The sequence below is a fragment of the Mytilus galloprovincialis genome, chromosome 8 (genome assembly GCF_965363235.1).
Source record: "Mytilus galloprovincialis chromosome 8, xbMytGall1.hap1.1, whole genome shotgun sequence".
Taxonomy (NCBI): Eukaryota; Metazoa; Mollusca; class Bivalvia; order Mytilida; family Mytilidae; genus Mytilus; species Mytilus galloprovincialis.
This window is the reverse complement of record NC_134845.1, coordinates 61,134,301-61,160,689: the sequence shown is the minus strand read 5'-3', so window position 1 is coordinate 61,160,689 and position 26,389 is coordinate 61,134,301. Positions and strand designations below refer to the sequence as shown.

The 26,389-nt window shown below is 32.5% G+C and overlaps 1 protein-coding gene across 1 annotated transcript; it reads right to left on the bottom strand.

Moving 5' to 3' along the window:
- Positions 1-92: 92 nt before the first annotated feature.
- Positions 93-26,303, bottom strand: LOC143042332 (heat shock protein 105 kDa-like). Its single transcript, XM_076214611.1, has 17 exons — positions 25,973-26,303; positions 20,905-21,109; positions 19,391-19,513; positions 18,972-19,071; positions 17,814-17,947; positions 16,521-16,765; positions 15,701-15,777; positions 14,607-14,862; positions 13,453-13,586; positions 9,686-9,939; positions 8,125-8,217; positions 6,650-6,754; positions 4,992-5,117; positions 3,711-3,818; positions 2,619-2,738; positions 1,925-2,086; positions 93-839 (listed from the first exon to the last, which is right to left on the bottom strand). The coding sequence occupies exons 1-17, from the start codon at positions 26,074-26,076 to the stop codon at positions 645-647; spliced, it is 2,541 nt and encodes an 846-aa protein (XP_076070726.1). The 5' UTR covers positions 26,077-26,303; the 3' UTR covers positions 93-644.
- Between the last annotated feature and the right edge of the window lie 86 nt (positions 26,304-26,389).

Genomic DNA, 26,389 nt, shown 5'->3' with positions numbered 1-26,389 from the left:
TGCCAATAAGTCTATGTACAAATTCGTTTACAATTTCGACACAGTATTTTGCCAAGTTACCATAACAACCATTCATAACAACACAAAAGCACTTTCTTGCATTACACATATATTAACAGTAACAATTAGCTCGCAGCTTGTTGTATAAATTATATTATTTTAAATGATATATTATACAAATGCAGTCACCAATGGAAAATGTGTGAATAAAACATTACATATTGATGTGAAACATGAAATCAGACATTCCACAATAAATGTGTTAGTTTTATACATAACTGTTCTCTTTATTAAGACAAAATTTACTTATATAACGTGCAAGAATGAAAGAATAAAAATTTATCAACTACATACTGTCTCATTTCACATCAGTATCTAATCATGTAGTAAACTACATCAGAAAAAGAAGATTAATGCTAGTTTCCTCTCCAATTTAAAACTGACTTATAGGAAAGAGTTTTTCAAATAAAATATTTTTTTTTACAAAATCAAATCTTTAGTGCCCCTAAATTTTATCGAAAATGAAGTCAGCATGTCATCTGCAAAATGAACAGTTCAAGATCTAGAACAACTATTTCTCCATTATCCGTGACCTCTCACTTCATTTCAATAAATTAATAAATTTGTCCTATTAATGTATGTTATCAATCGATGTCCATTTCTGATTTTACTTCTGTTTTCGGTGAATCTGCAGGTGTTTCTCCTGGTTTTGTTGAATCTGTTTCCATTTTCTCTCCATTATTTTCTCCTTCCTTCTTCACATCTTTTTTCTCTTCTTTAGGTGGTTCCACTTTAGGCTTGGGTTTGTTCATGATAGGATTGCACGTAGTATCTAATGACTAAAATATTAAATAAGATTACAATATCTATCAACTTCAAATGATTAAATTCAATCCTTTAAAATTACACAGGATATAAAAGGGGCATTAGCGATAAAAATCTTAACTTTTTTCTTTTACCTAAATTCTCATATTGGATTTATAAAATAATAAAGCATTTATTCAAATTACACACAAAAAGTCCCAATAAAACAATCAACCAATTATGGACTTGGTATTTTTCAGCAAATTCATGTGCATTTCAGACCAGATGCCATCTAATAATCCATCCAGATGACCTCCATGACTGCTGATGGATATATAATCCAATATAAACTTATGTATAGTATAAATAGACTACTTGTGAAATGTTTCAATAAATGAACAGATTTATTTTTACTTTGTTTGATTTTCATTTGATTTTTGATTTCCATTAAAACAAGAATGTGTCCATAGTACACGGATGCCCCCACTTGCATTATCAATTTTCATGTTCAATGGACCGTGAAATTGGGACCAAAACTCTAATTTGGCATTAAAATTAGAAAGATCATATCTGCCATAGGGAAAATGTGTACTAAGTTGCAAGTTGATTGGACTTTAACTTCATCAAAAACTACCTTGACCAAAAACTTTAACCTGAAGCCTGGCAGACGTACAAACCAACGGACGAACGAACAAAAGAACGAACAGACCAGACAATATAATGCCCATAAATGGGGCTAAAAAAGAACAAAGGAAGTTTGCTAAAAGCCTTTGTGTACTCATTCAAGGTTGATATTGATAATGGATTGTATCCTTTTGTATCGTACTGTCAACCCTTTGTATCCAAATACCAATCGTATAATTAGTTAGGTGTATCATAACAGCCTGAAATGAGACAGACTAGTATGTGTAGTTTATAATGATGATTTTTCTAGGTCTGTTAGGTTTCATGTCATACATCTGAAGGACGCCTCTGGGTGTGGGAATTTCTCGCTGCATTGAAGACCTATTGGTGACCTTCTGCTGTTGTCTGTTATATGGTAGGGGTGTTGTCTCTTAGACACATTCCTCATTTCCATTCTCAATTTTATTAATAACACTCCTGGTTTTAATTATCTTACCTGTTTTGTTGATCGAATTTGTTGTGCTAAAACATTTGGAGGATCATAACAACTTTGTTTTTGTGTGTCCATCAGTGCTTTGTTGTGCCATTGTTCTTTTTCTGCCAGGCATTTAGAAACTTTTTCTATATCTTCTGCTGATAAGTGGGCGAACTTTTCATCCTGAAAATACAAATTACAGTAAAGTAATATCTAGATAACCTTCTCTTCATACAGTGAGAAGCCTATGTCAACCTAAATTTTTTTATTAATTTTTTTTATTATTATACTATTCAATACAAATATTTACCTTCGCCCATGTCAAATTTGCAAACGACTTATTAAAAGAAAGAAAATAAGAACAGAATTCCAATGTCCCCCTGTGTTGCACATATGTTATTTGTCCAAGGCCATTAAATGAATGAAGATGTGATGTCCCAATGCTTGTACAACTTGCATACCAAATAATCATTGATTTGTCATTAGTGCTGACCTAATCACAAGTTGATGATGCCACTGTCAACATCACTGAATTAAATTTTACATTAGACTAGTTGCTAGCAGGGATAGGCTGTAATATGACGTGAGCATTACCATTAGTTACTGATTCAAATGCTGTTTTGAAGACAGAAGTGTAGATTGAGGGATACAACAATTGCTACCCCTGCATCACTATCAAAGTAGGGGTATATTGACTTCAAGAACTATGCATTACCTTCTGACTACAGAGATCTAAAAATTTCCTGACATGTTGTATACTATGGCCTAATTCATCAAATGCTGCAGGCCTCCACTGGAATTCATCATATCGGTCTTTTATTGGGATACCAATATTCTGAAAGTAATCAAATAGACAGAAGCTATTAAAATACATGTCTAAAATAGATATATTCTGTGATATCAATTACAGCTATTTTCCTAATGTATGTATTTTAAAGGTTTGGTTAGTTTTCTTACTTTGTATGTATAAATGTTTGCTCAAGCTTTCAATAACATCATATAAGCTGAAACCCAGCCTATCTGTTGATTAGAATTGTAAAACTTAATTAATATGCATGAGCAAACAGTTATGAAAGCAAAGTTAGCAAGCCAATCAAACCTTTAAACTACATGCATTAGGAAAATAGCTGTCAAATTATTTCTGTATCTATACATAAAATTACAGTTATCAACTGGCACAACAGTAAAAATGTTTTTCCCCCCAACACTGTAGTCACTTAGGAAACCATGACTGGTTATTTTCATAACTTATGTAAGTCGAGAAGGTTTGCAACTAACTACCTTGAAAAAAGAGGACTTTAGACTGCTTACATGTTAAAGCATTTGACATCTAGAGGGGTGAATATCATCTTTCTAAATTTATATTTTCAACATGTTATATATATCAAACAAGAATGTGTCCAAAGTACACGGATGCTCCACTCGCACTATCATTTTCTATGTTCAGTGGACAGTGAAAATAGGGTAATAACTCTTATTTGGCATTAAAATTAGAAAGATCAAATCATAGGGAACATGTGTACTAAGTTTCAAGTTGATTGGACTTCAACAACTTCATCAAAAACTAGACCAAAAACTTTCACCTGAAGAGGGAGAGATGAATGAATGAACGAACAGACGCACAGACCACAAAAAATGGGGCATAAAAATTGAAGTATGTTATATTGTATGTAATTTACTAACAAATATAAACAGCTATACATATATTATATATCATGATATAAACTAGTGTAAACAAGGTCAGGATTAGGTACAGATACTTGATGTTTCCTAACTCATAAATGTAAACATAATGAAATCAAAATACCTTTAACTGTGTGAGTTTGTCAAGGTAAATTTGTTTTTTCTGGTCATCTCCTTCTTCGTACAGCCAGTCTTCAGTTTCTGATAATAATTTACTAAACTTTTCTCTGTCCTAAAATGGAAGGCAAAATAAATATCAATATGTACTTTGATAACTATACACTTTTGACATAAATTGAGAATTAATTCAAGACTGTCTTGGATTGGTTAAATGTTTTACAATGTATGATTCTAATAAACAAGCAGCTTTCCTCCAAATTGGAGAATGGTGAATTGTAAAATTTCTCATTATCATTTCAGCCTTGTAATCACTGGTGTCATTCATACTTCCATGTAAAACTTCAGCTCAAACAGGTCCAAGCGGTCATCTTTAACTTACTTCAAGGTGAGAGTTATCTGCTACTTGTTGAAAACCCCACTGACATTGAGATAAAAAGCTATAAAAGTGTGTTCCTTTTCTCTTTAGCTGTGGACATACTGTTTGTGTGTCCTGGATGGATACCCCTTATCCTATCTTTTATAATTCTATCAAATATATTGTTATGTTGTAAATGCTTATGATAAATCAGGGGTTGAAGTCATAAAACTTTGCTCAGTGCTCGGAGCACAAAAATCATGCTCGAAACATGAAATCACGCATTTTGATTGGTTGATTCTTGAGTCTGAGTTCAAAAATCGTGCTCGAAAGTTTTATGACCGCAAGGCCCGGTGTTTCTTCAATGCCTTTTTTATCAGTGACAAGCCAATGATAAATAGAAGTGGATTATCTCTATTAAATAATATAAAGAGAGTAGGGGTAAATTGTACTACAAGGACAATGTTTCTTCCATTGTGTATGATATTTCCAGTATGACACATTCCATTTGATAGTAGAAAGACCTCCGGGTGCGGGAATTTCTCGCTACATTGAAGACCTGTTGGTGACCTTCTGCTGTTTTTTTTTTTTTCTATGGTCGGGTTGTTGTCTCTTTGGCACATTCCCCATTTCCATTCTCAATTTTAAGCTTATCTCACTTTTGATGCAATTGTTACCAAGAAACTTCTTGACATTTTCTAATTTTCATTGATTATATGTTTTTAATGATTCACATTTTCTTTTAACTTGATGTAGTCATTATAAAAAGGTTAAAGACAATTAAGCTACAAGTACTCATGCTTTTTTTTTTACTCGCGAAAGTCACTTGAAAATAATTCTGTTCACAATTTCACAAGTTACCAAAATTTTGAATGCTCACAAGGGATTCTGTATACAGTTGTATTTTAACTTGATACTCATGCTACTTACTGCTTCCTTAACAAAAGGTTCATAGGCTTCAGACAACTTATCTCTCATGTCGTATACATATTCCTCTACTGCGTTCTTAGCATCAGCTCGCTCTTTCTCTAATTTGTCTGCCATAATCATCTGATTCTGTCAACAGAGAATATGATAATGAGGCTTAGAGAAAAGGTTTAATTAATTCATGTCCCCCACATAAATTTGTTCGTTTTAAAAATATTGTTTGACCTATTGTGTCAGGTTAAAAAAGCACATTTCCGTAAAAATAAATCTTCATTTACAGTCAAAAGGGAACAGACAAGAAATGAAAACATTATGAGTCAACTATACAGCTACTTTTGCATAGGTACTATTTATGTACTATTTATGTACCTCAAATCTGTAGTACTGGAAATCTACTTTTAATATTCAGTACTATTGTGTTACTTACTAATTATTGTAATATTTAAGTACCTGTATTTTACAGTACTTGATTTGTACTTGAAATTTAAGTACTATAGATTTTTGGGTGCACAGTTACATTTTCAGCATTTTGAATGTTTGTCTTTTTCAAATCTCATGAAGTTATGATGTTCAAACATGGAATACTGTGATCATTGTTGGTATCATTTTTGTACCAATATTTTGAGTACAAATCAAGTACTGGAAAATACAAGTACCTAAATATTACAATAATTTTAAAGTAAAGAAATAGTACTTAATATTACAAGTAAATTTCCAGTACTACAGATTTTAAGTACAGTATTAGTACCTATGCAAAAGTAGCTGTGTAGACTAGGGAACAATAATTGAGTATATTTTTTTTTCAAGTCCCTTCAAATTTTTTTTTTTTTTGAAAATTGAACTAATCACAGGTTTTGATAACAGATGTTGGTCTGTTTTGAAAGGTTTTTATAACAACTAAATTTTTTAACAATTACAGACTTTCACCAGAGACTTTTTCAATCCCGAAATAGGTCAACAGATGTATTGAATTGGTATCATTTGCATAGGGTTGATTTTTATCCCATGCAGCTAATTTGTTTGTTTGTTGTAAAATTTTAGTGGGTATTTTTGTCTTTTTGTCTTTTTGTCTTTTGTAGATGAAACGCTCGTATGGCATATTTACAAAATTTAGTCCTGGTATCTATGATGAGTTTATTTATAACCACTGGGTCGATGCCACTGCTGGTGAAGATTTATTTCCCCGAGGGTATCACAAGCCCAATAGTCAGCGCTTTTTGTGCTGACATGAATTATCATTGATATTGATATATTTATAAATTAACTGTTAACAAAATTTAGATTTTTTTGAAATAATAAGGCTTTTCTACCTCAGGCATAGATTACCTTAGCTGTATTTGGCAAAACTTGTAGGAATTTTGGATCTCAATGCTCTTCAACTTTGTACTTTATTTGGCTTTTTTAACTTTTTTGGATTCGAGCGTCACTGATGAGTCTTTTGTAGACGAAACGCGCGTCTGGCGTATATACAAAATTTAGTCCTGGTATCTATGATGAGTTTATTTGTATGCTTCCTACTGCAACGTTAAAATTACAAATTTTAAACATTGAAAAATATAATAAGCTGACTTATAAGAGATTTGGAACAAGTGATTTTTGTTCAATTTTGTTTATTAATCTCTTTTTCTGATAGCGGTCATGTATAAACTGTCTAGTTTTACCTCTTTTTCGACAAGATCATTGATCTCCTTTTTGGACATTTCAGGAACAAAGGCTTCAATTGGTAGATCTATTTTCTTCACTTTCTTTTTCTTCTTTTCTTCAGACTGTAAGAAAAGAATGCTTCTAGTGTTATTAAAATCAGAAAAATAAATTAATTTCAAATAATATAATAAATAAAAAAACCCATAGAATAGTACATTGTACTTCTTTTTATATAAAATCACTGAGATATAAATAGTCTGCTTGCAACAAAAATTCAATGAATTTTATATATATCGTATGTATATATATATATATATATATAGTGTCTAAAAATAGCAACAATCAACATTCAATCTATCTAGGTGTGGATCAGTTTGTAAATAAACTGATGCAGTTACTAAATTAAATTATATAAGTGTCTAAGAATATAACTTTCACACAATAATGATCGAGTGTTATAAAATTAGTTGTTATATTTTATATATTATTCACGCAATATTTCGCTAAACAAATTAGCTTCATCGGGCGTGTGCATCTATCTAGGTGAAATCGGATGCATGACAAAAAAATATCTTTGTAGCTTGACGTTTTTGTGTAAAAGTTTAACATATTGATTGATGGGGTATATAAAAGATATTTTTGCCGTTTATATATATATATATAGATTCCACCACTGCATCGAGTGTAATACGATATTTATCCACTCGAGACAGTTAAATTTTCAATTTTAAAGTCCGAGCCGCCTCGGCGAGGACTTTAAAATTGATAATTTAACTGTCGAGAGTGGATAAATATCGTATTACACGAGATTTGGTGGTGGAATCTGTTTCTCTAATGATTTTCTAACATTATGCAGGCAAACTTATTCCTTCTTTTCGAATGATCTGCAAAAAGATGTGTTCTTTCTATGTGACGTCGTCAGGCATGGTCGCCTTTTTTCATGTCGTCACAATAGGAAATTCAGAGGACAGCAAGAAAATTCGACGTCACAATCGGATTTTAACCAATGAAGTATTGAGATCAAACGAACCACACGTTGATTAATTTTTTTTATACAATGGGTGCAGAAAGGGATAAATTGACGAAGAATTAGAGAAATATATATATATATATATATATATATATATATATATATGTTGGACCAATGTAGCTTGTTAAGTAGTCTTAACGGGATTTAAGGTATCAAATTCATGATCACCGATTTAACCAATATTTGATTTATAACATACTATTATAACATGAGGCTCTCACGAGCCTGAATTGCTCACCTGTCATTTTTTGCTTAAATCTTTCATCAATGATTATTTTTGCTTTTCAATATATATTAATGAGTGGCTTAAAAATTTCATTGAAATGTTCTTTGTATCTATCATATTTTGTAACATGGCCTGTTGAGCTAATGAAGGAAAGACTTTATCGTTATATATAAAACTTATTACTTATTCAAAAGGTTTACATAAGCTATGCTGAATATTATTTTCACATAGAATACCTTTTTCTCAGACTTCTTATCACCAGCAGCATTTTCTTCTTTCTTCTCATCATTATCTGTTTTTTCAGGGGTTTCTGGTTGGTCTGTTTGCATCTGAAAAAGATATTTACACTTGAGAAATGGACCTTCTCTAATTTTTGTGCTATTTTCACATTTCATGACCGGTGTGAGAAAAATATTTCTCCTCACTAGTGAAAAATCTGTTCTCGGCAAATGATTGGTTGAAATTTAATTGTGAGGTTAAATTTTCTTGTTTTGTTCTGAATTTTCCTATTGTGACGTCATGAAAAGAGGCGACAATGCCTGATGACGTCAAATCAGAAGTACACAACTTTCCTCAAATCTTTGAAAAGGAAGCATAAAAATCATTAGAGAAACAGATTCCACCACTGTTACTCATGTATTACGATATTTCACCACTCTCAACAGTTAAAATTTAACTGTCTCGAGTGGAGAAATATCGTAATACACTTGTTGCAGTTGTGGAATCTATCTTAAACTCTAGGAAAATATCATTATTTTCAATAGTTAATAATAGTTCAAAGTTCTCAGAAAGAATCACCTGTCACACAGTTCTAATTTTAACTCCCTAGGTTACAGCTGATTGCTATAAAAGGATTGGAATGTCAGTAATTACAATCTTAGGGTTTAATATGATATTTGTATTAATCAAAGATACTGAATAAAGTGCAGTTCAGGAATTTTGAGTGTGTATACAAATTTCGTGCCATGTATGAATTAAAATTCAACTAGAAAGGTACAAATACGATCAGATATATGGAAAACTGTAAATATTAACCCTTTTTTCTCTCTACAGTCAGGGGTACTACTTAAACAAGTGATTTCAGAATCACTTCTTCAAGTGATTTTGGCTGTGAAATCTATAAATAGACACAGACTTTTTAAAATCACTGAAACAAGTAATTTGAGAAGATCACTTCAATAAGTGTTTATAACTTTTTCTTGATATTTTTCTTACAAGCTTGATTTTTTTATTGGTAAAAAGACAAGAATTCCATTGAAAAAACAACTATAAACATCTAGAAATTGTCTTTTGCTTGATAAGCCTGTCAGATTTTTTAATTTATCTAAAATATACATTTTCTGGAATAATTTGTAGATCAGGACATAACCTTGAAGTATATCATTCTAACTCTAAAGAAAACCAATCAGGTTACCTAATATTGTTGACCTTTGTCTGATAGTCAGAGTAGTTAAAGAATATTTGATTACAGAACATTTCCCAAGGGTACTTTTAAAAGCTTTAGCGCACTAACCTACTGCTCAAGCGCACTGGTGAAATTAATGTCCATAGAAAAAGGGGTAATTGATCTATGTAGGAAAATTATAGAAAAGTTTGTGAAAATATGGAAAATCAATGAAATTAGCATTTGAAGATCAAAGGAAACACCAAAATCACTTAAATAGGTGATAACTGAATTTATCAAATCACTGAAATAGGTGATAATGAAATCACTTGTTTAAGTAGCACCCCTGACTGCTCTAAACATTAATTTCAATAGTTTTCTATGTAGGCTTTTAAGCCAGAATTTGTATTAACCTCAGTTTCTCCATTGACCTCAGGTTTTTGTTCTCCCTCTGGAGTTTTTCCTTCCTCTTCTGCTTGTTTTTTCTCAGCATCAACATCCATGGACTGTTCCTCAGCTTTAGCGTCCTGTTCCTCTTGTTCTATTGTCTCTGACAGGGTAGCAGAATTTACAGTGAAGATACCATTTTGATTAACCCTTACTTTCACTTTCACTTTGGCACTGTCTTCATTTTTGGGTTTTTCTATCTTACTAACTTGGAATTTACCTATTTAAAAAAAGAAAATAATGAATACTTATATCTTTTTTTTTGCTAATTAATAGTTATATAAGTATCCTCTTGTTTATACTAAAATCAATATTCAAAACCACTACCCATACAATTAAATAAAAAGTGTCATTCTTCCACTACTCAAACCATTTTTTTTTTTTAACAAGACTATATCGACTCTGGAACTGCATTGCTGCAAGGAATTGATTGTGAAAATTCTAGTGCCTTACTGATCATTCCCTTTCAAACTTTGACGAAATTTTTATCGTGCAAAGAGTGTCGTAAATTTGCTGCTCACATTGGAGATGTAAATAATAATTACATTTACTCGCTTCAACTTAACATTATCAAACTGCAGACAAACTATTCAACAATTTCCTTTCATAGAAGCCAAGAAAACTTTGAGGAAAGTGACAACATTTACGCAAGTTTCTCATCTTTCAGACGAACAGAACTGAGCAGTTACTATCCTGCTTTTACATATAAAAAAGAAGATGTGGTATGATTGCCAATGAGACAACTGTCCACAAGAGACCAAAATGACACAGACATTAACAACTATAGGTCAGCGTAAGGCCTTCAACAATGAGCAAAGCCCATAACGCATAGTCAGCTATAAAAGGCCCCGATAAGACAATGTAAAACAATTTAAACAAGAAAACTAACAGCCTTATTTATATAAAACAAGAGGCTCTCAAGAGCCTGAATCGCTCACCTTAATTCTTTTGGTTAAATCTCTCATCAATGATTATTTTGGCTTTTCAATTTATTTAAATGTTTTTTGGATCGTCCTATTTTCTTCAAAAGCCAAAAAAAATAATCATTTTCTCCTAAATTCTATTTTAGCCATAGGAGCTATGTTTCTTGACATACAAGGAAATAAAATATAAAATTTATACTAGATACTCTGAAACTCATTTAGCCTAAGTTTGGCTGAAATTGATACAGCAGTTTCAAAGGAGAAGATTTTTTAAAGTAAGTCAACATGATGAACAAATTGTGAAAAAAGTCTTTAAAGGGCAATAACTCCTTAAGGGGTCAATTGACCATTTTGGTCAAATTGACTTAATTGAAGATCTTACTTTGCTGAACATTATTGCTGTTTACAGTTTATTTCTATCTATAATTATATTCAAGATAATAAACAAAAACAGCAAAATTTCCTTAAAATTATCAATTCAGGGGCAGCAACCCAACAACAAGTTGTCTGATTCATCTGAAAATTTCAGGGCAGATAGATCTTGACCTGATAAACAATATTACCCAAGTCAGATTTGCTCTAAATGCTTTGGTTTTTGAGTTATAAGCCAAAAACTGCATTTGACCCCTATGTTCTATTTTTAGCAATGGCGACCATGTTTGTTGATAGATTATAACTTCGGATACAATTTACAAACTAGATACCCTAAGGAACATTCAGTTAAAGTTTGGAAGTATTTGGTCCAGTAGTTTCAGAGAAGATTTTTGTAAAAGATTACTAAGATTTACGAAAAATGGTTAAAAATTGACTATAAAGGGCAATAACTCCTAAAGGGGTCAACTGACCATTTCCGTCATGTTGACTTATTTGTAAATCTTACTTTGCTGAACATTATTGCTGTTTACAGTTTATCTCTATCTATAATAATATTCAAGATAATAACCAAAAACAGCAAAATTTCTTTAAAATTACCAATTCAGGGGCAGTAACCCAACAACAGGTTGTCTGATTCATCTGAAAATTTCAGGGCAGATAGATCTTGACCTGATAAACAATATTATCCCATGTCAGATTTGCTCTAAATGCTTTGGGTTTTTGAGTTATAAGCCAAAAACTGCATTTTACCCCATGTTCTATTTCTAGCCATGGCGGCCATCTTGGTTTGATGGCCAGGTCATCGGACACATTTTTCACACTACTAACCCAAAAGATGATTGTGGCCAAGTTTGGATTAATTTGGTCCAGTAGTTTCAGAGAAGATTTTTGTAAAATATTACTAAGATTTACCAAAAATGGTTAAAAATTGACTATAAAGGGCAATAACTCCTAAAGGGTCAACTGACCATTTCGGTCATGTTGACTTATTTGTAAATCTTACTTTGCTGAACATTATTGCTGTTTATAGTTTATCTCTATAATAATATTCAAGATAATGACCAAAAACAGCAAAATTTCCTTAAAATTACTAATTCAGGGCCAGCAACCCATCAAGGGGTTGTCCGATTCATCTGAAAATTTCAGGGCAGATAGATCTTGAACTGATAAACAATTCTACCCCATGTTAGATTTGCTCTAAATGCTTTGGGTTTTGAGTTATAAGCCAAAAACTGCATTTTACCCCATGTTCTATTTTTAGCCATGGCGGCCATCTTGGTTTGATGGCCAGGTCATCGGACACATTTTTCACACTACTAACCCAAAAGATGATTGTGGCCAAGTTTGGATTAATTTGGTCCAGTAGTTTCAGAGAAGATTTTTGTAAAATATTACTAAGATTTACCAAAAATGGTTAAAAATTTACTATAAAGGGCAATAACTCCTAAAGGGGTCAACTGACCATTTCAGTCATATTGACTTATTTGTAAATCTTACTTTGCTGAACATTATTGCTGTTTACTGTTTATCTCTATCTATAATAATATTCAAAATAATAACCAAAAACAGCAAAATATCCTTAAAACTACTAATTCAGGGGCAGCAACCCAACAACGGGTTATCTTATTCATCTGAAAATTTCAGGGCAGATAGATCTCCACCTGTTTAACAATTCTACCCCATGTCAGATTTGCTCTAAATGCTTTGGTTTTTGAGTTATAAGCCAAAAACTGCCTTTTACCCCCATGTTCTCTTTTTAGCCATGGCGGCCATCTTGGATGGTTGGCCGGGTCACCGGACACATTTTTTAAACTAGATACCCAAATGATGATTGTGGCCAAGTTTGGTTTAATTTGGCCCAGTAGTTTCAGAGGAGAAGATTTTTTTAAAGTTAACGACGACGACGGACGACGCCGGACGCCAAGTGATGAGAAAAGCTCACTTGGCCTTTTAGGCCAGGTGAGCTAAAAAATGACTGACCAGTGGTTTCAAAGTGATGTGCACTAACATGTTTTGTTAAACATGTATCTGTAGTAGGTATTCTATTCATTAATTGTTCAGACGTTCTCGACTTGTACATTTTCGTTTTGTCAAGGAGAAGAAGAGAAAGGGAGAAAAGGTACTTCTTTTTTTCCATAAAATCCAAGTTTGCATCTTCGGAAGTCAGTTAAGTTACCAAACAATAGGTTGATAACTCCCGAGAAACCGGAAGCTGACATTGGCGTTTTCTAAATACCTGACCAGGCCGACAAAGTAATGATAAAAATCTGTGTTTTACAAAATTGAATAGTGATGACTGGGAATCCGTAACTATTTGACTTTGACCGTAATAGCGTAGTTTTGATCGCAAAATCAGAAAAATTACGGAAAAATCATAATGGTTGGCATCTATGAGTTATCCCTTGATCCTTCATTAATAGTCGTTTTCTTCTTACCTATATTTGTATCTGGTATGGGGACATCATTTTTATGTGTATATTTAGCCTCCAACTGGAATGGCTCTGTTCTGTAGAATGTCAGTACTTTAGACATAGGAATCATATGGTACTTTGGAAACAACTCCATTGAACTGAAAGGAAAATCACAAGGTTAAATGTCACAAGTCTAAAACTTCTTTTTAATATTTACTAGATTCAATGAGTTCAACTCATTTGTATTATGTAAGGGCTGTTCCATAAAAACATGCTTTAGACACAGGGTATGCACTTGGATATCTCATCTATTGGTAGGTGTTTTTCGTACAGTGAAAGTGTAAGAGACATTCTTTATTAGCCTCTAGAGTTTTTTTCTTGGATACAACATATATATGTTCAGACAGGATAGTCTCAAGATGATAAGCATGTCTCTGGAGTTACCAATTTAAAAGGATCAAATTTATATCGGAGAATAGTCAGTCTAAAGAAAAGTTTGTCTGCTGCGATTTGATTTTTACAATTCTTGTTAGTTTCTATAAAAAGCTGCCTGAAATTCAACATATTCAAATATTATCCTATAATTTAAAAGAAAATTAAGAAAACTTGTTAAGAGAAATAATGTCAACAGTAAAGTATGTAGACAAAAAGAAATTGCAACCTTGCACAGGACTAGACAAACCAAAATAAACAGAATATTTAGGGAATGACTGTAATATTTTTTCTGTCTATGAAGAAATAACATAAAAAATGTGGTGCATACTGAATAATGCGCGTAGCGGGTTATTTAACAGTGTGCACCACATTTTTTATGTTATTTCGAATAGACAGAAAAAATATTACAGTCATTTCTTATAATTTAATTCTAAATTTCATTTTAAACCGTAGAAAACCATGAAAAAACGTTGATGACGTCACGGTCACATGACTAAATTATGTCTATGGGCTCATAACAAAATAACGTCAGCCAATCAGAAGACGCGTTACATTCTAAATTAAATTATAACAATATAATGGGGATTCATTAAATTTCAAATAGAAACGAGGTATTCGCAAATCAGCAATTTTTCTTATCCAACCATGAAAATTGATATCAACAAAAACAAATGAACCACAGCATCATTGACATAGTCTTGCCTGAATGATAACTAGGAAAATCATTTATAAAACCCCCTTACCTGTCTTCTTCCATTGTTGCCTGCCAGCTCAATGTAATAGAATAAGGTTGTGCATCATTGATGGAGAAATCTCGCACTCTGAATGTGGGATTTAATATGGCATTCTGTAAAGAACATCCACGGGCCACAGCTTCATCAGCATTCAGTGTCGTACTTGGCTCGATGCCAAACACTTTCTGTACTAGACTTTTAATTGATGGAACTCTTGATGATCCTCCTACGATTTCTACTGCAGCTAAATCTGATGTCGACATCTCTGAAAATGGACAAAAAACTTTGTATTTGCAAATACTCAACTCAGTATTATCCCCACACATTTTATGACTTCTTTATAACAAGGTTAATTGATATACCTTTTTGTTTTTGTTAATCACATCCATTAGAAAGTAATTCAAAAATAGAAAGATAAAAGCTAATTTGCTCATCATAATTTCAAGATTGAGCTTAATCGCACAACTTATTGTGATATTTATGATTTTTCTAAAATCTGAAGTGCAAGACTCCTCTTATACAGCATTAGTTACACGGACTGCAACAACCCAAAATATAGAATTTTCATTTAACTTATTTTTTTACAACTTTTTACGAAAATGCAACCAACAATTTATCACCCACGAGTTCAAAAAATTCCATATTATGGGTTATTGGGGTATGTCTATTAGGCTGACTATCTTATTATCAAAATTTGTGTTTTTTAAGTAAAAAAAATTGGATAAAATCTTTAACACTTTTTGGTTTTCACAAGAAATAAGTTGCCAAGGGAGATAATTTAGTGATAAATTGCTTGTAGTCTTGGATTATTATTGATTTTTGGAATCCACCAGTGCATATTGTGGAAAAGACAATGAAATACGATGCCCCATTCTAACTATCATTTTCTATGTTCGTTTGACTGTGAAATTGGGATCAAAACTCTTATTTGACAATAAAATTAGAAAGATCATATCATAGGAAACAAGTGTACTAAGTTTCTAGTTGATTGGAAAACATAATTCCTCTAGATTGGGCATACAAATATTGGAAATCCATAATAATTTATAAATACTTGAAAAATATATTTATTGAATAGTTCTTTAAGCAAGAGTCATACTTACTACTATTTTCTAGTAATGTCTGGAAAACTGTTTCTATTCTTTGAAGTAAACCAGCTGATAGTTCTTCGAACTGAGTTCTAAAATGAAAATAAAATACTAAAAATTAACATTAGAATTGAAAATCATTCACATAATCCTACAATATATATACTAATACAATATATGTCTTTCTAAGTAAACATTATATTATTTCTTGTTTATTTTAATTTTTATTTCTTTAGAGTTATTGCATTGGTCCTTAGAAAATTAGTTTTCAAAGAGAAAAAAAAAATTGGGGAATGTGTCCACAGATGATGCCTCTGCTTGCATATAACGTTGTAAAGATCAAATGTAAATTACTCTAGAGCAGTAAAAGGGATCTACCTAACTGTGTGTATGATCTGAGTTTTGTGGTTATAAGCATAGTGGATAAGTATCATAATATTTGGTTGAGGCCAAGATAGAGAAAGGAAACTAAAAATTCAGCAATTTTTCCATTTGTAAAGGGGACATAACCCCAGAACAGTAAAAGTGAAGCCAGCAAAATTTTGGGATATTGGACTTCCACACAGATGGATAAGGTTAAACTTAATGCTCCTGTGCCTACGGCTTAGGCTTAAAAAATTACAGCTTTTTTCCACTTTCCACCACATACTGTCAAAGAATTTAAGTACCGGTAAATTGAAATTGGAGGTCATTCAAATATCTATCAATAAATCAAAAAAGTATTCTAAGATGAACTTTTCTCGAAAGAATATTTCATCCCAACGGAAGGCCTCCATTCTTATTTACCTGACTTAGGCAACCTAAATTTTCAATCAACCTGTACAGAGTGACCTACCTGTCCATTCTACCTGTCACATCCTTGTCATCCATGAAACATTCTATATTAATTGGAATGGATTGTGTGTTAGCACTCATTAGTTTTTTCAGTCTTTCACACTCAGTTTCTAATCTCAGTCTAGCCTTCATATTCTTTCCTGCATCAACCTTATAACGTTCTTTAAAGTCCTGTTGAAAATAGTCTGCAAGAATTTTGTCAAAGTTCCTTCCTCCTAGACAGGGGTCAAAATTTGTTGCTAAAACCTACAAAAGTTACACAAAAAATATCTAATCAAATCACAAAATCAGTCGCCAGCAATCTACAGTTTAGTATAATGTTAATTCAGAAAAAAATATTGTGAAAAATGCAAATTGGTAAGTATTGCAATATAAACAAGACCTCACATTCTGATATCTGATATATATCCTGTATTATTCCTGAAATCATAATAATTCATCTAGCATTTTTGTTCATTCTTTAAAAGTTACAATATTAAATGCATGTAATAATTTCTGAATTTACAGTAACATATTGGTATTTGTCTATTGTTGTAAGCCTGTATATAGGTTTTTTATTTAAGGAATGACTAATATTTTTTCTGTCTATGAAGAAATAACATTAAAAATTTGGTGCACACTGAATAATGCACGTAGCCAGTTATTTAACAGTGTGCACCACATTTTTTATGTTATTTCGAATAGACAGAAAAAATATTACAGTCATTTCTTCTTATAATTTAATTCTAAATTCCATTCTAAACCGTAGAAAACCATGAAAAAACGTTGATGACGTCACGGTCACATAACTAAATTATGTCTATGGGCTCATAATAAAATAATGTCAGCCAATCAGAAGACGTGTTACATCCAAAATTAAATTATTGTTTAATGTCATTGGATTGCTGTTTCCTTGGTGTACATCTCACATCTCTTTTATATGCCATATATGCTAGTTGCAATTTTTCAAGTTTGTTGTAGAAATTTTAGAAACTTTATCTATGTCACAAATATTACTTAACATTCTGCTCTGTTGAGTCACATTGTACCATATTGTAAGTTGATGTTGTTGCATTTCCCCAATGAGGGATCTAAGCATATGCAAATAACTTACACCATATCATGTACACAGTTTTGTTCATGTTTTGATATTTTTGTTGGTCATAAAAATTCAAAATTTTCTAATTTTCTACATTCTTTTGATGAATTATTAAAGAAGAAAGATAACTGTGTTTGCAATGGTTTTTCCTGGAAATGTAAAAGAGCTTTTCTGTCAGCGGTGAATGGGTTAATAATGCTTATTTCAATGTCATACCTTTAGCTTTGTCTTGTGAAATGCCACAATGGCTACCTGTAGGGAACAGTAACCAATATCAACAAACACCACATTCTTGGCTTTCTCTGTCTCAGCTGGGAGATCTTGTTTGTAAATACCATAACCCAGAGCAGCTGTAATTAAAAGTCATATATTATATAAGATAGTTGTACAAGTATTGGTTATTTCTATTTGGTAATTCTGCAATTTTAATGTTAACATCATTTGCATTAGGGGCAATCTTCCTTCAAAATGAGACACAATGGAAAATAAAAGAAAAAAATGTCTGGGACACAAATGCCCTCTATTAAGCTTCCTTGTAGTATGTAAAATTGGACAGACTGTCAAGGGTAAGGCTTAATGCCTCCTTAGCATTGAGGCAGGGACATGAAAACTGAGACGAGTCTACCTTTACATGATAGCAGTGTCTTTTGGAAGTTAAAATGTTTTTTAAGCAGTGATCTTTGGATGTCAACACATTTTTTAATATCATTGGTACAGTATCCGTAACCATCCTCTTCATAAAGAATGTCAACTGTGTTAAAAAAAATCTAATTTGGTGCTTTATGGAGAATCATTCCTACATAACCTTTTAAATTATATAGCTGTAGTTGCAGATCTTCAGAAATGATAATCTTATTTATTTTTCAATACATAAAATACAACAGAAAACGCAAAGTGAGAATATGATTGACTGGTGTTTAACTCTATTTTCAACATTATTGTTCTGTTTCGTGGCTGTCCGTATTTATTTGAGAGAACCACCAATCGTCAGTAGGATAACTGCAAATCCTGGTCAGTTGAGATTCATGCAGTCAAGGGCACATGCTTCATACAGGATTTGAACTCCAAACCACAGTGTTGACAGGCTAGTTATACAGTACTGTAAATTCGGAAATTATTGCGTGCATTTATTATTGCGATTTTGTCATTAAAGAATAATATGCGATTTTCATTTTTGCGATATTGAGAAAATCCTATTAAAGTTATTAACTAGATTTCAAAATGTGAGTTGAAATTATTGCGATTTAAATCCTGTCGCAATTTTCGCAATAAAAAAAATATCGCAATAATTTCTGAATTTACAGTAGTTTGACCATTGAAGACCACTCAACATCCACTGTGGTCCCTGTTGAAAATCGAGATAAAAACACTAACCTGCTGTTGAATCATTCATGACCTTCATGCAATTCAGTCCAGCTACCTCACATGAATTTAACATTGCTCTTCTTTCTATATCTGTGAAAAATGTGGGTACCTTAAATAGAAAATTAACGTGTCATCACGGTCATGTATTACATGAATTGCATGCAATAGAACAAAACTTTGTATTTTTCAAATCAAATTTCAAATCATTTTGTTTGGAATAAATTATTGTAAACTAATAAGATGAATGTGCGGATATTCCATACTTGGATATAAATTTAAAAAAATAACACTAAGAAAGTTAAACAGTACCATCCTTTCATAAAATCACAATTAACTTGAATTAAACTTTGCTGTTTTGAAGGACCTTACGATAAAACGAATCATCTACCTTTATAACTTATTTTATATTATTAAAATAGTCCACTTACAGATACAACCACATCTACAACTTTAGTCTTCAGTCCAGCTTCTGATATCTGCTTCAACTTTGTTAATAGAGCTGCCATCATCTGCTCTGGAGTGAACTGCTGCTCACCTTCAAGATACTGAACCTAGACAAAGAAAAATATGTCATCATTATTATAAGTTTAACAAAAATCTCTTAACCCTCTTGCTGCCGGAGGGACACATATGTCCACACCGGCAGTGCCGGAGGGACACATATGTCCATGGTGTAATTTATGCAAGCTTCTCATCAATGCTGTATTTCTGTCAATTAAAAAACGGAAGATTAAACAGTGATATGTTTTTCTCCAATTTGTCCCAAATGTAACGGTCATTATGTCGTGACGTCATATATCGAATGAGGGCGTTGTTTGGCATATTACGTCACAGACGTCGAGCTGTCGTATTTGCCGGCATATGAAATGCAACCTTGAAAAACGGTCGGCAGCAAGAGGGTTAAACTGTGTGCATTTAAACAAGTTTTAACAAGTTTGATGAAATTTGATGAACCACATGATGCTTCAATTTGTGTGGCATAATATGCAACCATATCCTTTCAGAAAATATATAACAATTGACATTTTCAACTTTATTGAAAGAGTGAAAAAATATAAGCCAACCAACACCTGAAGTGGTGATTGTGTGGTAGGGTATTGTAAGAGAAAAGATTGGCACTACTAAGGGCTATTTCAGAAAAAAATGTATGGGGGGAGGGGGTTTGGAAGGCAAATTGTATTAATAATACATGGGTGATGGGTATAAGAGCAACTTTTCACACTATAATGCACTATAATTATCAATTACAATTGTCTGGATGGCGGGTGCTGACAAAAAAATGCCTTCCATCCCCCCCTTCCCCCCAAGCATTTTTTTCTGGAATAGCCCTAAACCAACTTTATTATAATATTTATCCACTGAGATGGTAAAATTTCTGTTGTTATCATTGGGGTTGAAGGGTAGAATTCTATCTAGCAAACTGTTAATGTCAGGGTATTTCTGAAACTAAGTAATCACTATAAGATTGAATGAGAGAATTTCTCTATGCTATTTCATTGTAAATTTAAAACAATTTGTGGTTATCTCCCTTCCTTCAATTGGAAGACAAGCTAGACTTTCAAATATCTATGATGATAGTTTGACAAAATATTATTTTAAACATTTTTAAATTACTTTTTGTTTTTTTTATGTGTTTTTTTTAACAAAAAGGGATTTTCATGTGAATCGCAAACCATTAACTTAGAGCCTATTTCATAATGCAAGTAGAGTAACACTTGGTTACCTTGCTTGCTTTGTAAATACAATTGTAATTGGGATTACGTCCAATCAAAACTTATATAATATATTCAGGTTTGACAATGCCTAAATATATTATTGTTTGAAGATGTCAATCTTAATTACAATGCTTCAGTAAATGATTTTTTAAACAAAGTAAGCAATCCAACCAAAGTTCTACTCTACAAGCATTATGAAATTAGCTCTAAATGTGAGTCTAACTTACCTTGATTAATATTTCTCCATTCTTTCCCTGTTCCACCTTATAAGGTTTGGGAAAATCAGTGAGCTCCTGTTGTACAAAGGGGTCTGTGAACTTTCTCCCAATAAACCTCTTGAAAACAGATACTGTATTTTTCAGATTTGTAATACATTGATTCTTGGCCGAGACACCAATACTTCTGTTCTTTTCATTGAAGGAAACAAAGGCCCTGAAAATGGTATAATTGCATAATTAAAATATTAGAAATCAAAAACAATATTATTATAATTCATATCAGTCTTGTTTACATGTTCAGTTTTCAACTCAAGCTTTTAAACTACAATTTATAATTAACATTCCACACAGCTGAGGTACGTTTAGAACTACAACTTTTTCTCATTGTATTATTTTACCTGTGCTGATACATTTTATGTACTCAAACATTAATTGCTCCGTGCGAAAGAAAAATCTTATTTCATTTTTAATCGATTTTTTTTACCGCAGAGTGAAGCAACTTGGTATGAGACCATGTGTTCAGTTTGGTTTTTTTAAACAGAGTCCGACTGTCCGTATGATAGGATACTTTTTACATAAGCTGGAAAATGTTTTCTATTATGTGCCAGTGCAAAGTCAGAAGCCTGTAGTTCAGTGGTTGTCTTAAGTTCAAGTTTTTCGTAAACCGTTTTGTTATAAATTAAGGCATTAATTTTCTGAATTGAATTGTTTCATATTTTACAGGTCAGGGCATTTTATATCCAACCATACGGTAGGGTTTTTCTCATTGTTGAGGCTATACGGTTGCCTATAATTTCTTTCATCAAATTCATTTGAACTTTGGTGGATAGTTGTCTCATCATGCTCATTGGCATTCAAACCACATCTCCTTTTTTATGTAACTGTAGCTCAAAATAAAAGCTGGTCTAGAAACCCTCAACACATTTTTTCAAGAGATTACTATTTCATGACCACACTGAATAATTCTAAGCCATACTACACATCACTGCTCATTTTCATAATTATTCACAACAACAAAAAGAATCCATTGGCCTCGATATTAAAAAAATAATTAATTGAGATAAAAACACTGTGTCTTAATTATTATTACAGATAAGTAAGCGAAGGAAATAGTAAAAATAGTAAACACTTAAAATTTACTTGCTAAGTATCGTACAAGGACAAACTTTCCTTCCTTTTTTTAATTCACAGTAGGAAAGAAATATACTAATCTTTTAAAGTTTCGTAACTATTTCACTCAGATATCTTTTTTCTACATGTATTTTTAACAGTGTTCTTCCATAAAATTGCATTTAGCATCATGGTAAATAGGCCTAAAATAAAATATTGTTTGTTTCCCCAATCTCGACCGACCCTGCAAAAACAGTGCTACTCATCAAATTTTATTGTCATAACTAAGTCAGATATTATTTTATTCATTTCCAATTTCCTGGCTTGCCGGATTGTACGATATTGTTCAAGCTTTTTGGAAAAATAAAATTATTTCCCTACCTACCTACCAACACCTGGCTTGGCAGGCTCGGGATTGGGGAAACAAACAATATTTGGCAGGCTCGGGATTGGGGAAACAAACAATATATTACATGTAATTTAGGCCTAGGGAAATTTGAAATACCATTTTGCTTCTAAAAATTATAGCATCACATCCATAGCATAATCTAATTCAGATAGCATCACATTAAAAAATATAGCGTCACATTACCCCGATTTTAAAAGGGCCTGGGAAGAACACTGGTACATTTTGTATATTGTAAACTCAAGTTCATTTCAACAACTTTACACTGTTCAGCCAAATACAATGGTAATTTGTCTTCTTGTAATTGTATTCTAGCTAGATAACGTTTTTTTTTTACATTCAAGGGGAAGTCAAATTTTAGGGTTGATAGACATTTTTTTGTTTCTGGTATGTATATTTGAAATCTTTTAAGACAAGGTGTGCAGGCAATTTGGAACATACATGTAGACTGACAGGTAAAAAAAAAGGTTTTCACAAACTCTGTATATATATCAGTTTCACAGATGACATTGGATATGTTCCAATTGGCAAACATAAATCTTTTTTTCCTGGGTGATCCTTGAAGAAAATCTGCTGGTCCTCACTATTAATTCTATTGAAAAATACTAAAATTGTGTCAGTCCTATACAAAATTTTGGTGGTAAAATCCTGAGGACAACCACTTTTCGCGATCAGTGCTAGCTATATAGAATGAGCCACAAAACAGATGCCTCACATCTGCTTACCTGTCCTTCCATCCATCCCATTATCATTAATTATGGACATTGGTATAATATAGCTTTTCCAGCTAATTCTTTCTACAGTACCAGTTTGGTTTTGATTTTTAGAGATGAGTTGATTTGGGAGATAGTTAAACTTTGTCATTTCATACCAATTTCAAGTTGATTTATATGATTGATTTGCACTAGATGAATTTGAATTTGATGGAAAACTTGAATGTGTCCTCAGTACACGAATGCCCCATTCGCACTTTCATTTTCTATGTTCAGTGGACCGTGACATTGGGATAAAAACTCTAATTTGGCATTAAAATTAGAAAGATCATATCATAGGGAACATGTGTATTAAGTTTGAAGTTGATTGGACTTCAACTTCATCAAAAACTACCTTGACCAAAAACTTAAACCTGAAGCGGGATAGACGGACCAACGGACAGACCAGAAAACATAATGCCCCTCTACTATCGTAGGTGGGGCATAAAAACAATGGGAAAGCCATTTTTCATGTCTATAGACATCAACGCTATTTGGAAATCCTCGCCACTTGACCCAAGAAAAGTTACATCATACAACCATCACTTTTGCACTGTGGTGTTCTATTATATGATGTCAAAACTTTATAGGAACCTTTGTGATCTGTCCAGTGATTGCGGACAAATAGTGAGAATCATATTGTGTTTAACAATTTACTGTTACCTGAGCATAATTGATTAGTCTTACAAAATATTTTTCATCTTTGTCTCCACCCATACTTAAAACTGGGACCAGGATTTTACAAGGCAACATGCTTACGGATTGAGCTAAACATTACAAGCACAGCTGACTAAGTATCTACCACAAATACTAAGAATTAGACCAAGGGAAGAATCCTTTCACATCAAAATTTACAATGTCAATGAAGATATCCCTTTATATTATTCTGATATCATCAATGAATTTTGAGCACAATTTAAACATATTTTCTCCATAATACTTTTATATAAACAGACATATGACACAGTATATACACTCAAAACTTAGTCCGCGATTACTCTGACGTCCAACGTCTGTTTTGCCAGACCAGTGTTTTCCTTTTTTCACTAAGGGAAGGTGGGTGTTTTAAAAAAATCACTTGCAACCGGGTGTTTTTTTTTTAAATGTCCACCCGTTTTTTTTTAATTTACTGTCGGTGCACGTGGGGGTCACAAAAATAAAGATTTGTATAATATTCACATTTAATGGAGTTGAACAAACATAAATAGACGTAGTCATATTAATTGTCAAATATTCTTTGATTTGATTTTTTTCAACAATTTATCTCTTTTCTCTCTTCTTTCATTTACAATTTTATGTCATGTTTCTTGCTTTTGTGCCGTATTTTTGGCCCATAGAACAGTAGTATCCTTCCTCTGTGACTATAAGCCATTTGAAGTCTTCCTCATATTTGTCTTCACTTGCGTGTCTTTTCCGTTGTTTGGTTGATTTTTGTTCAATTTCCACAACTTCAACATTACTATCAATTTTATTTAACTTATTTGGTCTAGTATTTTCTTTATCACCATCGTCATCTGCCTTTCTTGTACCCCGATTGATAAATGAAAACATTGAAATTTGACGATTGGACGCCATCTTTGTCAATGAAAACAAATCAGCGAGGCGCGATTAGTATTCAAATTTTAACGGTACGGAACCGAAAAAAATCCGAAATTTGAAAAAAAAAGCCGACCATCTCCTAAAATCGAAAGGTGGTCGGCTTTCAAAAGAAGGTGGTCGGCACACCCGGCTTAAATGCCGAATGGAAAACACTGCAGACAAGCTGGGGCCGTAGGACGTCAGAGCTCGTCCCATATCAAAAATTGGATATTTGCCCACCCAAAATAGATGCACTGCTTCCTCGCTCCTGGTGCCAATTGAGGGCCTTGGAATTATATAAATCAGGCATCAATCTGTTCATTTTTCATTTATCTCTTCATTTATGTAAGTTTCACCTACCTGCCAACCTTTATTTTTCCATATTTTACCAGTTTTCACAGACCCATCGATTTCTGCATTTTGACTTTCACTTTCAAATGGACGTCAAGTTACGAGAGAGTTCATGGCCTCGAGACTCAAATATGCAAATATAAATATTTGTTCACCTCCTTTACAGGAGATCGGTATTAAGCATTTAGTTCCAACCAAGATAACAATCGGAAGTTCTCTGACATTTTGATAACTTGCATCGTAAATGAACAAGGTGTTACATTTGGGTCATTTGCACTGTTTTCTCGTGGTCACGTGATAATCTTTGAAAATGAAAGTTAAAATGCAGAAATCGATGGGTCCCTGTAAAAACTGTTAAAATATGGAAAAATAAAGGTTGGCAGGTAGGTGAAACTTACATAAATGAAGAGATAAATGAAAAATGAATAGATTGATGCCCGATTTTTATAATTCCAAGGCCCTCAATCGGCATCAGGAGCGACGAAGCAGCGCATCTATTTTGGGTGGGCAAATATCCACTTTTTGATATGGGACAAGCTCTGACGTCCCACGGCCCCAGCTTGTCTGGCAAAACAGCCGTTGGACGTCAAGATTAATCTTGGACTACTAAAAACTGAGTCCATTCCTTGACGGGAAGATAAATAGATCACACTAAAATAATAATAAATAAATAATAATAAATAAGCTTTATTTATTATGTTTGTCTATGTTTTATATACCATGTCGACTCTAAATAAAGCTTATTTATTTATTTATTTAAAACCGAGTCCATTCCTTGACGGGAAGATAAATAGATCACACTAAAATAATGATTAAGGATAAACTTGGACAAAAGAAAATAATTTTAAGGGGTATCTAAATAATAGATTACAAAACTTACGGTGTATTCCTTGAACTGTATTCATTGTCAATTGTTTCAATGCCACCTTGTCTCGCTACAGCAACGAAACAGGAACTGTTACCAATATCAAAACCGACCGGCATTTTCCACTTTTCTTGTTACCTGTTGGATATTATTTAACAGAAAAAAGAAAATGTCTATACAAATAACTTTTGCTGATTTACAGACAAATATAAAGATTTCTTCAAGTGAAGAACTATCCAGTAATAAATCACAAGGAAGTTTAACACAAATAAAACTAGGCTTTCTAAGAAATTTCGAGAAATCACATGGAATATCGCCGCCTTCGAGAACTTACGGAAGTTAACTTGTCAGCAGTAAAATTTACATAGATAATATATAAACAAAATACTTCATATTTAAAAAAAAAATTATGCAGTCGGATAATAAAATATA